At 39.7% G+C, this 16,314-nt stretch overlaps 2 protein-coding genes across 3 annotated transcripts in view; one reads left to right on the top strand and one right to left on the bottom strand.

Annotated features, from left to right (window-relative positions):
* Positions 1–5,364, top strand: part of IPPK (inositol-pentakisphosphate 2-kinase) — a 31,002-nt gene extending 25,638 nt beyond the window's left edge. The window contains exons 9-13 of the mRNA XM_082487984.1: positions 757–1,036; positions 2,106–2,256; positions 3,385–3,487; positions 3,971–4,050; positions 5,096–5,364. Coding sequence (XP_082344110.1) covers positions 757–1,036; positions 2,106–2,256; positions 3,385–3,487; positions 3,971–4,050; positions 5,096–5,321 — 840 coding nt within the window. The 3' untranslated portion in view covers positions 5,322–5,364. The remainder of the gene's footprint in view (positions 1–756; positions 1,037–2,105; positions 2,257–3,384; positions 3,488–3,970; positions 4,051–5,095) is intronic.
* The window catches only part of CENPP (centromere protein P), a gene marked incomplete at its 5' end in the record, with an annotated part of 147,597 nt that continues 133,449 nt past the window's right edge, over positions 2,167–16,314 (bottom strand). Inside the window, 4 exons of one of the 2 annotated variants that reach the window (XM_082487990.1) lie at positions 2,167–2,246; positions 8,466–8,609; positions 8,909–9,000; positions 11,551–11,630. In XM_082487990.1, the coding sequence (XP_082344116.1) occupies positions 8,488–8,609; positions 8,909–9,000; positions 11,551–11,630 (294 nt within the window). In that variant the 3' untranslated portion in view covers positions 2,167–2,246; positions 8,466–8,487. Of the gene's footprint in view, positions 2,247–7,440; positions 8,610–8,908; positions 9,001–11,550; positions 11,631–16,314 lie in introns of those variants that run through there. The other variant, XM_082487989.1, reaches the window with a different exon arrangement.

The raw sequence follows: 16,314 nt of genomic DNA, 5'->3' as shown, positions 1-16,314 counted from the left end.
CAAAGGCCTTTTAAAGATGACTAAAATTTTAAAACTTTATGTGCTTCTTCAGGAGTAAGAAGATAGAGAACTTTGCATGTTGCTTTAAATATTTTTAGAAATTCCTGTTGGAGCATTCATGCAAGCCAAACACACAGCATGCCTCACCGAGGAAGTAAAAAGTTACCTTTTCTATGGAAGTAATGTAGGAAAAATATAAAGCAGTAACTGATGGCTTATGCAGATTTTCAGAGTAATTCTAAGTAGTAAGATTCTTTACAGCTTACTTCTAGTATTAAGGGAACTATTTGAATTACTTAAACTAGCATGAACTGTCCTCTGTGTTTTTTTTTCTATTAGTACAGGTAACTATCAGACCTTTTCTGTCCCTTTTTATAGTCTTCTGTTTTCCAATTTGGCTTTTAAAAGAAGGTTGTTTCACATGGTGCTTTTTCCCTACGGACATTAATCAGAAAGAAGCGATAGGAAAATATCACTTCACTTCTGTTATTCTGATTACTTACAGTTGATTAAGTCGGGAAAGAAGCACTTGACTTAAATGGGCTTTTTGGTCCCCCCTCAGGTTGTCACCTGTAGTATCTGATTAAACTTCAGGGAAAATTTGTAAGAGATTGGGAATGTGTGTATTTGTATGGACACTGTTATACTAATACACTCTTCTGTGCTATGTGTCTTTAAACCTGATGCTTTGACTAAGTAAGTAGGAATAACTGGATTTCGTGAAGTGCCCAAATCTTTTTTTTTCCTCATTTGCAGAACGGGGAACTAATTTATGGCTGTAAAGATGACCAGGACTGTGTCTCTGACTGGAATGAACTTGCTCGTCACTTAAAACCTTTCTTTTTTCCTTCCAATGGGTTGGTCAGTGGACCACACTGTACAAGGACAATTGTTAAAGAACTAATCCACGTTATAACTATGACGCTACTAAGTAGTACTGATGCCTGCAGGGCAGGTGATATGAAGACAGTTCCCATTTCACAAGGAAGAAGCTACTGTGAAGCAAGTGCTTTTAATAAGGAGCTAGTAAGAAATGGTAAGAGGTAATTTCTTAAGCACTGTCAATAGTTAACTGTTACCACCACCATTTAACAATTCAGATCTTTGCCTCTCGTTTGCTGTGTAATACTGATATGAGAAGGGAGACAGGGGAGTCTTAGTGATGTTTTAAAAATGAGTTCTGAGCTGCATAACTGTTAGATAATAGTTTTTAATATGACCTTGTAGTGAGAGCACTTTTGTCCCTAATGACAGGGATAAAATTAAGTTCAGAAGGTAGTGGAAGAAAAATAGAAAAAAATACCAGTTTGACTTGATAACTGTCATAGGTATTTCAAACTAGTGGGGAATTTTTATGTTGTATGTGATTATGTATGCTGCTTTGGTTGGTTTTCTGCATGGCCCCTGTTTTTTGCCCTTCCCTGTTCCTCCTGTCAGCTCTCACCAGCAACGGTGTAGATTGTTTTCTTCTACTTCTCCACTCCTGGTAAAGAGACAGGTATGAATACTGGAGGGAAAAGAAATGGGAAGTGAGAGTTGGAAAACTGTACATCCTGCTAATTCCTCAGTGCATAAGTTTTGTAAAGCTCTAATTATTCAAGATGCTGGTAGTTATTCTAATTATACAAACAGCATGTTTCTCACTCTGCTTTTGAGGAAGATCTTTTTCATTGCTGGTTGGTTTTGTTGTGTGGAGAAAGAGCTGTCTTACAGAAATGATAGCAATACAAATCTGTTTATACTACATTAAAAAGACCCGATACCTGAAATGCTAAATTACTTTCTGCCAACAGTTCATACTGTTGAAAGGGGTGGGTTGATGGAAGTGTGTGGGGTTTAGGTTTGGTTGTTTTGTTTTTTTTTTTTTGAGTAGAGTTGTAGGACCAGGTGTTTTGTTCTGCAGTCAAATATGTGCTGTTTAAACGTGCAGGTAAGTACATGCACTGGCACACTAGTGTTTGGAAACTGAAGTGTTTTGGTTTGGGTTTTTCCCCCTTGATTGGTCTAAGGAGTATTTGGATTTGCTTTGTGAACAAGCACATGTAATGGCAAAACGAAGCAGAGACACTTACGTCTGCCTTATTTGAAAATACATTTTCTTCTAGGTAAACATAAATTGGAAAGCTCTGGCTTACCGAGGGGTTGTCTCCTTTATAAAACCCTTCAGGCTCAGATGCTTGACATGCTGGATATTGAAGGACTCTATCCTTTGTACAGTAGAGTTGAACAGTACTTGGAGGAATTTCCTGAAGAGAGGTAAGATTTGGCTTTTCAGTTCTGATTAAGTAGGTATGCAGCCCCACCCACTTATTCTCTCTTGTTATGTTGTATACAGCCTTCCTTCATGGTATGGCATATTCTGAATTTCTAACTTGAAATGCCAGATAAAATAATAAAAGATGAATTTTATTGTTAAAAGTTTTGATGTTGGTCACTTTGACCTGAATTTTTAAGTAATTAGTATGGGAAGTTCACAACAGGGTAAGAGGAAAAAAATGCCCTGTTCCGTAGTAGTAGAGGTTATGTATTTGAGGAAAGAATCCCATAAAGTGATTTGGATGGGTCTGACGTTCCCGGGCTGTAATTTGCCTGTGATCCCGCCGTTGCTCACAGGAGGGCACTCTGGCTTCACTTGCAAGACTGTTGCTGCTTGCGCTCCCCCTGCTCCCTCGGCCTCCCGATGGAGTTATCTTACGGGGTTATCTTATGGACGATATGGGTTGGCCTTAACTTCTGTGTAAACCACTTGCAGCGTGGCTTCCTTGTATGTTTATACATTAAATACTTTTAAAATATATTCTTTTATCTGTGTGGTGTTTGTGTGCTGTAAACCCTGCTTTTATGGGTTCAGCTTTTCAGCAGGGCTTCAGGTATTTAAGGAGGCCAATTAAGCCATCCCCTTGTTAGCACGCATTAGGAAGCTGGGGACAGAGCAGGGCCTTGTCAGGTAAGAGTACACCCCCAATATTTTCAGCGAGGCTTCTGGGAGCTCCTGCAAACTGTTACAAATTTTGAAACTTAGCCCATTATGCAAAAAAATACTGGTTTTGTAGTGACACCTACAAGTATATCTTGTAGCGATACACAGGTAGATTGATTAAGAATTATTTATCTTTAAAAAAAAACAAACACAAAACCAAAAAAAAACGAACCAAAAACCAAACACACACAAACAACCAAACACCAAACCCTAACCAGCATATCTTAAGTGATATGAGAATAATGGGTACCGGTCGTAGTGTCAGATCTTTGAGTAGTGACCTGTTGCCATGTTTATTGGTGTTATTGTTCATTTGTTCTAATCTGAGTATCTGGGCTGCTGAAGAAAGATCTCACTGAAAATCATCTTGGCTGTCTGTAAATCTTCTTTTAAAATTTATTTAGAAGTACGTTACAGATAGATGGACCTTACAATGAAGCATTTTACGAGAAGCTGCTAGATCTTTCAACTGAAGATGATGGGACAGTAGCGTTTGCGTTAACAAAGGTACTTTTCCTGTGCATGTTGTTGAAGTTTATTTAGTCTGTCAGTTTTAATGAATAGCTGTCTAACAGGAAGGGATGGTTAGCGTGTGAGCATCACTGCTGGCTTCTCAGAGGGCCGGACGGTTAAAGTTCTTAATTGCGCCAGGGTGTATCTTTGTAGCAGAAGCAGTTAAAACCAAACATGTTTAGCACCAGTTCTTGAGAGAAAAGTAAAACTGGTTATTTCCTTTCTAGACTGAGGAAGCATTTGCGTGAATTGGTGCTGTTTTGGCCTTTAAGAAAAGTATCTGTAGGAAATAAACATGAGTCTTGTACAGGATGCTGTAAAACCACTTGCTCCAGCAAACCGTCTGTTACAGAGATAATTTCCAGCTCTTAAAGTACCAACATGCTAATAATATATTGAGTATACTAGTGCCTTTTATAACAAACAGTACAAAATACAAATATAATAGGAAATGCCTGTTATTTTTATGTTGTATAGGTGCAGCAGTACAGAATAGCAATGACTGCTAAAGACTGCTCCATCATGATTGCCCTTTCTCCCTGTCTGCAAGATGAATGGTAAGAGATACCTGCTTGTGAATGACTCCTGTGGTTTAGAAGTTGAAGATGCATTTGCACAGTTCAGGCAATTTAAGTAACTGTTAAAAAAAGTAGGTTTTTTTGAGGGACAGAAGGTGTGTCCAGATATTTGGCTGTGAGCATATTAATAACAGAGTTCTGATTTAAGACATTTAGGACAAATGTTTCTTCCTAAAAAATTTTTAAGTTGATAACAAGTGTTAAGGTTTTATATTTATTTCTTTTTTGAAATTTGAATTGACTGTTCATAAATGATATACACGATTTTAACTAGGTACAGTTTTACTGCCTTGGTGTCCTCATATGAGAGGTTTTCAAGATGAGTTGCCTTTAACTGCCTTATTAGAAGTCTTTATTAAGCACATCAATACAAACAAGGCAATAATCAAGAGGTGACATCTTGCACTGTAAGGCACTATAGTACCTGTTTTGACTTGTGTCAGCAGTAATAGCCTGCTCTTACAGAGGCGACATTGCTTTACCAAAGCTTTATTTGGAGAGAATATTGTTTTATGCGTTTGCCCTGTAGTTCTTGGATGAAATGTTCATGATGGAGATGACTTGTGTAATGGCTAACAGAGTAGAACGTCCTCCATCCTTCAGTATGCTTGGACGCTAGTTCTGATACTTAATTTGTATTACCTTGAATCTAAAGTAGGAGTTGCGGTGATTCCTTCTGCGTCTGCAAGTTAATCAGGCTGTTGCTTTGCATGCATACCACCTACAACCAGCTTAGATTTGCTAAACACAAAGACACAGTAATTGAGAGTAATGTTTTGACTTAAGCTGTGTGGAAGCTGAAAGGAAAAGCACTGGCAGAGGCACCAGCAAGTTCACGCTAAGACTGGTTAAGCTGGAGCTGTAGTTGCCTTACGGCTACATTAGCTGAAGTCTGTTTTCTCAGGCTCTCATGAAGGGTACAAGATATAAACACTTGAGTCACTTGTGCAAAGGGTCTCGGGATACACAAATGAAAAACACCGGATTCAGTGACTCAAATGGGCAATATGGTTTTGTTTTCCAGCTCTGAGCAGAGACCTGTGGTACTAACGTCCAAATCAAGATTCACCTTTTCTGTTTCTGTCCTGGACCTCGACCTAAAACCATATGACAGCATTCCTCACCAGTACAAACTTGACGGCAAGATAGTAAACTATTATTTGAAGAATGTACAGGCCAAAGATGACCCAGTTATGTCCAGTCTCTTCAAGGAGAACGAAGACTGCACATTAGTTCTCCATAAAGTGTAACTGTTTCCTTAAGGTTATTTTTATTTGAACACATTAGAAAGTGAAAGAGTAATGGAATACAATTATGGTGATTTTTTTTTTTTCCTATTGTGTTCAGTGCATTTTTCAGCTGTGAATGTTTTTGCTTTAAGACATGATTTCTAATTGGTATGCCTTTTCAAAGACATGGAATAGCACTAAAACATACACTTGCTATATAACCTTAATGAATGTATTTAATATGACAGAACAGGTAACGTGCCATACCTTGGAACTAGAGGACAGATCAAATTAATACTAAAAGTCTACTTCCTTAGAATTGAAAGAGCACAGAATTAAAGGTTTTCCTGAAGTATTGCACTAACATAGAAAGCCTAATTACTAACAAAAGAATTGCCTTGGAGCTTGCGTGTGAGCCTCACTCGTACCTACTAGGAAGAGGGAATGCGCTGACAAAGCCTCGTACAAAACTTTAGCATTAAGTCCACTGAAAACACAGCTGAAGTGGCTACTCAAGTGTTACTGATCTATGGAACAACTACTGTGTTACTGCAGAACACTTTTAAGTACTAATGCATGAGATGATTAAGAACACCAGACTGCCTCCAGAAGTTTTGTGATCACCTTGTATCTACCTAAAGCTTCTGAAACTAAGGGAAGAGGGTTAAAGGTAAGCATCTTTGAATTTTATATGGTAGCTTAACTCATCTGACATACTGGTCTTTTATTATCTATCCACTATATGCTGCTATTGAAGGTTAAACGACAGCTCGCTGTTACCTAATTTAAATTGAGCTATAAGAATAATATATTCTGAGTTTTACAGGTTATTTCGGGTCTTTCAGATTGTGTCAAACAGTGGCATTATTTCACCGATAATCCCCCACACTGGGTAGTGTGACCAGCTGCTTTCAGGCTCGTTCTTTTTAAGGGACACAGAAAAAAGGTGACAGTACTTGATTTTCTGGAGCTGCAGGGGGTCTCTTTCTCATGATGAGTACTGGAGCTAAATTTGTATCGCTGCTTCAGCAATTGAATGGTCGCTTTACTTTGTAAACAAACAGTGGTATGTGCAGCTCTTGTGAGATGTTGCAGGAAATTCCATCCTCAAGGAAGAGCCTTAGTTGGAGACTGAGGATATATTCAAAACTGAGGGCAGTATGATAAAATCTATAGATGCTTTTCCCCTGTAATTAGGGACCACACACCCTGAAACGTGTGGAGAGATGCTGTGAATTCAGGCTACAGGGAACTGCTGTTACCTGCATACAGTGTGTGCTTACTGGTAATGTTTTTCAAAATAATGTAGGTTAACATTTTAAAAAAAAATGCATTCGGATCTCAATGTAATGTTTGCATTGTTCTGTTTTACCTGAAATTCAAAAAGCAAACCCAGAAAACCCTGTATATATTGGCACAACTCGAGGAAGAAATATGGGATCTAGACAGCAGAGCTTTGCCGTGGGCAGTGACCCGTGTGAGCAGTCTGCGGTACTCCAGCTCCTGCTGAGGGCATTGCGCCTTCCTGGGACAGAGTCCTGAAATGGGATACAACAGTGCAATAAGCTGGTAGGTGGCAGTGGTGATGACCCCTCCTTTCCAAACCAAGCTGGGGGGGAGAAAGAGCTACTTTTAAATCCAGAAATCCTCCAACCGTTAGGCAAGAGGAGGAAGGACGGACTTTTCACAGCCACGAGGTTTTCAGTTTTTTGTGTTGTAACTTTACACACATTTCATATGGAAATAGAAGCATATGTGCCGATCAAACAGTTTCATTTTCATGCAAGAAGGAGCTACAGATGAAGTAAACTAAAGGTTACACAAAACTAGCTAAATCAGTAACAAGTCAGTGGATAAAGTAACAATGAATTTTGCCTGTCTACTGGATTCCAAACTTGAAATTAGTCTGCCTTATATCTAACAAGATATTTTGTTATAGAGTTGCTGCTCATCAAACCTTAATCTCTGGCATTGTTCAGCTGAAGATTCTGACAGAAACCAATCTGGTCTGTCAGTTTTTCCTGACCTACCAGAACAGTAGGAGACTATTTCAGTGATCAAATGGATTATTAAAATTATGGCATTGTAAACATACTGTTGCTTTAGTTCTTGATTTCTCCACCTGTTTTGCTATTGCTCTATGATATTTTGTCATAACTTACAAACAGAGCAGGCAGTTCTACAGCTTGCATGGTTAGAGCAGCTTGAGAGTCCACAGTTCGTAGTTTTGGCCCCTTGATTCCAGGAACAACAATTTTGCTCCTACCTGAGAAGGACGTAACTTACAGGTGTATCGGTTTGGCTTGGGTATGGTCATTTGGTTGCGATAGATAGTGCAGAGCAGGAACTCCCTTGGAAAATGCCGAGTGTTCACAAATGAACTAATGGTACAGCTGATGGAAGCAAAGGAAGATTACGAGACATCTGTCTAATCTGTTTTGTTTCTTCAGGGATGAATGTATGAAATATGATGCTTTTGTCATGTGTTACCTACTAGAATTTCCCCCTAGAAGTAGGAAATCAAAACAAAGTGCTGCAGTGAGCAGCAGTTAACTCGTCCATCTCTCTTTAGAGAAGTGCAGTGGTCCTTTCTTGTTCAGTTTAATGCTGTCTCCACTCAACACTTCCATTGTGGAAAAAAGTTACTTCATACAGTTATCCTTTTTGTTTTGTTAGCACAATATGTCTTTGAAATCTTCAAATTGTCTACTTCCACCCTAATTTAATGAGAAAGCTATTTAACTCTTTGTTCTAGGAGTCTCTTACTGTTCTCTTGTAATTTTAAAATCACTGTACTTTTACAGAGCTGTGAAATGAAATGGATTTTTATGGACTTGATTTTGACAGTGCATGATCTTTTAACACTTTCCAGGTGTCTAGAAAATGTTAAGAAGGTAAACCACTCTGGTACATTAATGATTCAGAAAGATAAATTTATAATGAAATCACTCTGTACATGTAACTATTTTATTTGGCATTTTTGTATTTAAATGGCTGTATTTATTTTCATGTCATGACAATTTATATATAACGTGCCATAATTGTACAGATAGCATGTTTTATGAGTATGGTTTCTAAGTGGAAAATAACTTAATGTTTATATTCAATAAAACTATAGACTGTGTAACACAATATCTTAATTAAAACTACTTTTGAAATTGCTACCTGTCATAAGTCATGCTGCTGTTCATATCTCCAAGCCAACCCCTTTGATCAGATTCTCGATAGCTGCTTCGATGCCAAACAGAAGCAGCAAGCTCCGGAAGTGGGCGGGTGCGTTTTCAGCGGCTGCCATCCTCTGCTCCAGGACTGCAAGAGAAATGAATGTTATTTTCACACAGTTGCACAATGACTGAAAGCGGCTGTCAGCAGTGCGTTTTCAGATAAAACAGGCTACCTGCTGTCTAGAAGAGGAAGACAGTTGTTTCTTGTAACTCCTTATAAATTATACAGGAAGTGAAGCTTTGCCGCTTGCTAAATTGGGATTTGTGTGCCTAGTTGGGCTCTGCGAGATGTACTTCCATTTTAACTAAAGAGATGTTGGCCAAAAAGGGGTCAGGTGTTCTACTGGGAAGCTCAGAAGGGGTCTCTGGAGTGAATGACGTTACCTTGCTCCGGTACTTTTGTCAGAAGGTCCAGAACAGGCGTAGTTCTCCCTTCTTCATCTATGTGTATCTTCCAAACAATCATTAATTCAAACCTGTGTCACATGCACAGAAAAGTTAGTTAAGTGTTAACTAGGCCACTGCCTTTTTAGGGTGTCTTCAAAGCAGAAAAATCAGTATTAAGGTGGTTCGCACTCTGTTCTTAAATAAAATTCAGCTCAGGCAATGCAACTTACCCATCTCTGAGAATGAGAAATACTCATGTTTTGGACCCAAAGGGCACTGGTAATCTATTGCCAAGGAAAGGTTATTGCATCATTTCCAGGTACATTCAAATTTTCAACGGCAATTTTTTTTTCCCCGGTTCTTGTCTTTTTCTCTCACATGAATGGTAAGTTTCCATGGAGCAGAGGTAAAAAATATGATAGGAAAGAAAATGGGATAGCCTTTCCCTCCCCCCTGCCCCTTACATACCATCTGCACCCTGGAGTCAGGAATTGTGCTAGATACAGCATGAAAACTGGGGGAAATAGTTTCAGAAGGCGTGTTAGCATGAATGTCTATGTCCTGGCTTTGGAATAAGGTCCACCCTCATATTGTTCATGGCCTTTTCAGAATAATGCACAGGGATAAATACACCCAAGGCCTGGATGCCTGCATTTTTTTGCTTTTAATTTAAAAAACAAACCAACAAACAACTGTCAACCATCCTTACTCCTTCAAGAGTGTTTTTGTTGTTTTCGCAAGGCTAATTATTATTTCCAGCTTTTGCAGTTGGACAAGGTGGCTACACTATATGAAGTGAACAATTAAGCAGTTGGCTTCTGCAGGGGGCATTTTTCTACTCAAGTACACAGGGATTACTCTAGAACAATATTCATACTGTTTTGCTGCTTTACAACATCCCAGCTGCTTTGCTGCCTTTCGTATTCCCCTCCAATCCCTGCTGTTGGGAGAATTCCTTATTAAAAGTAAGGCTTTCCTAATCCAAAGCTGATCTGCACAATAACGAGTCATTGCAAGGAGGAAGTTCCCTTTCTTAGTGATGCTTGAACAATCATGACTGTAAAAGTTTCCTTTAAATACGCTTTGTCAGCCTTTTGCCACTTCATCCTTAAAAGTCCTTTGAGTATTAGTGCACAGCTTGTTTTGGGATTTACCAAACAAATTAATATGCAAGTGTATTTTCTACCAACCCACTGAAATGATTTTAAATTCTTATACTTAATGATTTTGGTGAGAGGGAATGTGTAATGGAACTTGGCATCTGTCAACTTGAAGAGAAACTAAAATCAGCGTATTTTCTGTGATGGTCTAACAACAATTCATGTCAGCAACCCACAGTTAAACACAGTTAAATGGCAGATTTGACTAAACCAAGACAGCACTATCTATTATGGTTTATTTGCTAGTTCCATAAACACATATGATGGAGGAAGCTATGCTTTATTTCCAGTTGTTTCCATATAAATTAATGCATGTTATAGCAAAGATGTAATGGGAGAAGGGAATGGTCTGATCCCTCAGAAAATAGTTACTTTTCTTGGCCCGTACAGAATTCCTGACAATGAAAATTATTTTCTCTATTTAAAATCCCAGACCAGCCAGAACATGTCCAGCAGGGAGCCCAAACAACTCCAGCACGTGTGGTGGAGTAACAATAACAAAGAGCAGTGCAATGATCCCCTCCTTCACCTGATTTCCTTCTAAATGGGAAAACATAGCTATGGTCGCTTTCAGTAACATGGTAACTGAATTTTCTGTCTATTCTTTAATGGCAAGAAGACCAAAGAGCTGTGCTCTGCTTCTGAGGTGTGAGCGTGGCACCTCCTACCGCAGAAGTATGAGCTGTAACTGACAGTCTGTGAGAAGGGACTGGCGCCTTTGTTCAGGCCTCAGGGTGGAAAATGCCGCTTTCTCCCAGCGAGGCCAGTTGCCAGTGGCTGGCCCTGTTGCACTGACTTTTTTTTCTGACTTTCAAGAACTTTTGGGGGGGTTTTCTCCTCATGTTTTTAATCATAGAATCGCTGAGGTGGAAAGGGATCTTTAAGATCAGCAAGTCCAACCATTAACCTTCCCTGACAAAACCACTTCTAAACCATGTCCCCAGGTACCACATCTACCCTTTTAATAAACACCTCCAGGGATGGCGAATCCACCCCCTCCCTGGGCAGCCTATGCCAATGTTTAATAACCCTTTCAGTGAAAAAAATTTTCCTAATATCCAATCTAACCTCATCTGACATAACTTGAACCCCTTTCCTCTCATCCTGTCACTTGTCACCAGGGAGAAGAGGTCAGCTCCCACCTCTCTACAACCTCCTTTCAGGTAGTTGTAGAGAACGATAAAGTCTCCCCTCAGCCTCCTCTTCTCCAGGCTAAACAACCCCAGTTCCCTCAGTCGTTCCTCATAAGACTTGTAGTATTAATGTAATATTGTGTAGTAATAATGTACTAAAGTAATAAATGTAATAATGTGTAGTAATGGCCCTAAAATGTAACACACATCATCTAATCTCCATGTTTAGAGGCATTATGGAAGCGAAGAGTGCCCATGTTTGAGCAGACTGATTATCTATAGATTGTCACTATGCATTTCACAATTCTTTATCTGCATAAATCAAGAAATGTATTTATTGGCTTACCCAGAAAGTTTGGGGTTCCTCAGAATGATGTAATCTCCCAGCAGTCCTTCTGGCAGGGTCACCACATCAGGATATTTGGTCTGTGAATAAACAGGTACAAAAGGGTATAAATTAGTTCACAAAAATCATAGTAGACAAGGTGGTTTCTAGCTGGTGCTTTCCAGTTGCAATGGATTTTATTAGCTTGCATTTCTAATAATTAAGAATAACAATACTAGCTGTTTAAAATTCTGACATGGAATTTTTAAAGTTTTGATGGTTTGGAGGTTTTTTGGTGGGGGTTTTGTTGGTTTTTTGTTTGTTTTAGTATCAAGAGATACTTAAATTTGGTCACCTCAGAGTGATACAGTACCATGCGGTTGTACAAACAGGCCTTAGAGGGCCTTGTGCAAGACCTAGGAAACCTTGGAAGAATAATTTTTAATAAAGTTCTATTAATTTGATTTAATAACACATTATCACCATTTCACCAACCCCCCTCTATGATTTAAATAGCCTCACTAGTACACTCTGTTTTGATATTCCTTTGGAGAAACCGGATCACCAAGCTCCATACAGCGCTTTGAAAGCATAAAGTGATACAGGCAGTGAGATACCAAAATAACCACTAGTATCAAAATATAACGAGACAATAGAAACATGATAAAACACATAAAACTGGACTACTATTAAACTTTCATGTTACTGGGCATCAGAGCTATTTTCAATTACTACAATGTGCAAAGAACGATCATTGTTACGTTACTTTGTTAGTGCATCTAATATTTTACAGTCTCAAACGTGTATATCTTAAATTACCCAAGACTCAGAACTGTTGCTATAACTATTTTAGAAGCCTGCAAAAGAAAAGCAGAACGGTGGCCATGTATGGATTCTTTAGAAGTTAGGCAGTACGTAAGGTGACAGGTTACTTGGAGTAAGAGGAGACGCATAGACATCAACATACTGAGCAAGAACAGGGCTACCGCATCCTGCGGGGACATGCTATTGCACGCCAAAGCAGAATCCAGGCGCAGCCTGTTACTGTGAAGACATCAACACTGTTACTTGCTTGTACTGTCTCATGTACTGGACACAGAGCTGTGTTCCAAAACTTGCAGTTTATAAAGTGTGAAAAATCTGTCAGCCTGATCACTGTACAGCGCTCGCAGTGCAAGCGGTCTGTCGTACAGAAAAGGGGCAGGAGAGCTCGTCTCTGAAAAGCACTGGAGAAAATGAGTTGGGTTTTATAGGATTACGCCTCATCTGGCAGACTCAAATTGCTACCAGATGTGACCTTGCTCTGGTTTAGGAATTTATGACAAACCCAAGGGGGTTGTGCAGAATGCCAAATGACATACAACACATGGAATTTGCCAGTTTTAATTTCTACAAAGTATCTAGCACTGTATTTACCATGGGGATAAAGCCCATGATCCATCCTGGGAACAAAGACCCATCAGGGACAACAAAGCACACAGTAGTTACAGCGTGAAAACATGGCTGATCTGAGGTCACTCGCCTAGCAGAACACTGATCTTTTTTCAGCTTTGCTCCCTGTGGAATCATGCTCCTCTGATGACAAAATAAAACAAGTTTTTAAAGGCTTTCTTTCCCAATAACCCTCATCTTTTGATATTCATTATGTGCCTTTCTTTGTCTGGTATCATAGGTCTCGGAGAACCTAGTGATCTCTTTAGCTCCAGGCTGCAAATACTAGAAATTTAGGATTAGCTCGTACCTGGTGAACTCAACTCTCAAGTTCCTCTTTCACAAGAGACCCCAAGTATACCATAGCTAAACACTGAGTCACGTTTTATCTTCATCCGTCCATACTGAGACCTTTGGGAACCACCAGAGAAATCAGGTCAGAGGAACTAGGTAAAAGTTCCAATTTTCAAACTGCTGGGAAATGCGCCCATGGCTTGTTTGGGAGTTCCTGCATAGCTTTCATAATCAACACATTTACCCCCAGCTCGTGGGTGGTGGTTTATGCTGTACAGAAACCAGAGGTAACTCAAGAAAGTCTCAAAATGTATAATCTTCTGTTGTTTAAAAGCTTCCTTGTACCTGGGAGGCAGTGCATTGGTGAGTTCTGCACACGGCAAGCGGTTTATTCCGTGCCTTCAATAAATGGTGGAGTTTTGGCAATCAATCTGAATGCCGTGAGAATCTGATCTTGTGTGAATTTCACAAGATTTGGGACAAAATCCAGCTTTTTAGCAGGAAAGTTCCTATCTTAGCAATCCACAAAGCACCCCAAAAGCCAAAACACAAATACCTACGTCTGTCTCCAGGCGGAATACACGCTAAAACTGAAGTCCTAACAGTGGCACTGCGCCCAGACGCACGCAAGGACGGATGGCTGCCCGTCCCACCCAAGGGTGACTCCTTCGGACGACCACATGGCAGGAGCAGGAGGCAAAACTGCCGCACCCGGCATTGAGCCAGCAATCCTAAACACTGACATTTTAGGGAATAAACCCCAGGAAATGCCGTCACACAATCTACCTTTCATATTCCACATATAAAACGTAATGTCTGTATCCCACAGGTAAAACGCGTGGATCTGGCAGGTAAATGAAAAACCAGGCACGCAGTATGCACAAGCTGCAAAAGTCCTGACAGAACTACAATTCCAAATACGTTTTGTGGGTACTGGATTATCAACTCACATTCTCTGCTGTGCAACTTTTCCAACTTTCCCCCCCCCCGGGAAAAGAAAAGCCGAGCAATAAAGCAGGGTAACGGAACGACCCGATCCACTGAAAGATCCCTTGGGAAAGTCAGTAACTCCTGTGGGATCTCTTAAACTGGACACCGGGCAATTGCAAGACAGCACAGCAAGTCGTGGGGTACCAGATGGGAAAGATCAGCTACCACTGCATTAAGCAAAACCTGACTTTAATCAAGAAATATCTTTCCTCAGATGACTTTTAAATGTCAGTTCATGATCAAAACCAAAAGCCCATGCTATTATTACTTCTGGACGGAAATTGTTTTTCCAGCTCCTTCAGGAGTCCAAGCAGGGAATCTTATGGGAACTTTTGTCTAAACCAGTCTCAAATCACAAAGGGACGACCATCGTGATAGAATACACAGTCTTCCCTTTCTCCCACGACAGATTTTACACACACACAGAGCCATCCGAGAGAATGTACTTGTAGTTACCTATTTTTAAGCAAAATATATTATTTCTCAGCTGTTTAAAACTACATAGCAATTTTCTGCATACTAAAACTCTTCTAAGGAAAATGTTTTAAGTTCTTCAGCCTAAGAGCCTCGACTACGAATGGAAAAGAAAATTGGCAAGGCAGAAGCTATAATAAATGCAGATAAATTTGCTTCTAACCCACTCACCAAGAAAATATGCTACACTGCTCTTAGGTGGAACAATAGTTCACACTTACTACTAATTTTGAAGTTGATATTCTGTAAGAAGGACTGTATGTAAAGAGTGCTAAGCAAGTCATGCTACTATGAGTCCCTCCGTAGGTGTAAGCTACTTCTAAGCATACCAGAGATGCTCCATTAAGGCTCTGATTTGGGGTGATTTATAGATATGCTTCGCCCAGCTAAGGCCACATTCTCATCCACTGAAGCCATACACACGGTGGTAGCATCAAGGCCTTAAATAACACCATCAACGTTACTTCCGTAATTCAAATACAAATTATTTGCAAAAATTATGAAAATTCTAGATACTATAGAATACCAGTAACGACACGATTAAATTCCAGAAGTGTTAAACAATCAAACCCCCTGCCCACCAGTCTGCTGCCCACTGCAAACACTGCAGTCAATCCCTCAAGCAGCCACCGAGCGGGGAGGAATCCCAGTGCACAGCCCTGAGATGGTCGGAATTCTGTGCTCGCCCACAGCCTCATTCTCTGGCTTCAGCAGCAGTCTGATTTTTTTAAGTCACAGTAGCCTAACCCAGATAATAACACAAGGAAGAATTTTACTATTACCATGACCAAGTCCTACAGACACTTAAAAACAGCAATCCCCAAGCTACAAAATGAAAGTAAGAGCAGCAATTACATTTTTGGAAATTAGTTTGTATTTCTACTTCTCTTAAGCCTCCTGCTAGCCTAGGTAACTACAGTTCCATTTATGAGATCTGGTCTTACAATTTGTCTGTCCTTAATGCACATTGCCAAAATATTTGGTGCTAGCTCCACCAAGAACTGTTATCCTTAAGTCACAAACTATGTTAATTTGTAATAAACTGAACATCGTATATATGTTTTCAATCAATTATCTTTCTAGAAATGTAATTTAAGTTGCTTTGATGAGCTTCATTTTTAGATACTGGACAATGCATTTGTTAATGCCTTTCAGTTAACTGAAATATTATATTCGGCAAGACAGCTGTCACCAACATGAATATCTAACAAGGATTTATACTTTCCTGTATTTTTAAAGCACGGTGGCAAGCCCTAAAACAATGAAAAATTTCTCCAAGAAATTTAACTTTCCTGGTACCAACATGCACCTCTCAGACTTCAACAGATAAGACAAAGCAGTCTGCCAAGACAATGTAATCGCAAAATGAGTAGCACTGCATCTAAAAAGAAAGGCATCCCAGTTCGTGTTCTTTCCTTCCTCTCCACTGCTTGACTGGGCAAGAACAGCACTGTATAAATTGACGTACTCTCAAAATCTGAATACAAGGATGAAAGAACCACCTGTAATGTAGCTGGAGGAAGATGTATTAGGTAGTCATGGTTTTGAGAAGGCTTTTGTCTCATAGTTGCATATTTATTTGAGACTTTGAGCTAA

The sequence above is a fragment of the Vanellus vanellus genome, assembly GCF_965231255.1.
Source record: "Vanellus vanellus genome assembly, chromosome: 9".
NCBI lineage: Eukaryota > Metazoa > Chordata > Aves > Charadriiformes > Charadriidae > Vanellus > Vanellus vanellus.
This window is presented reverse-complemented; position numbering and strand designations above follow the sequence as displayed.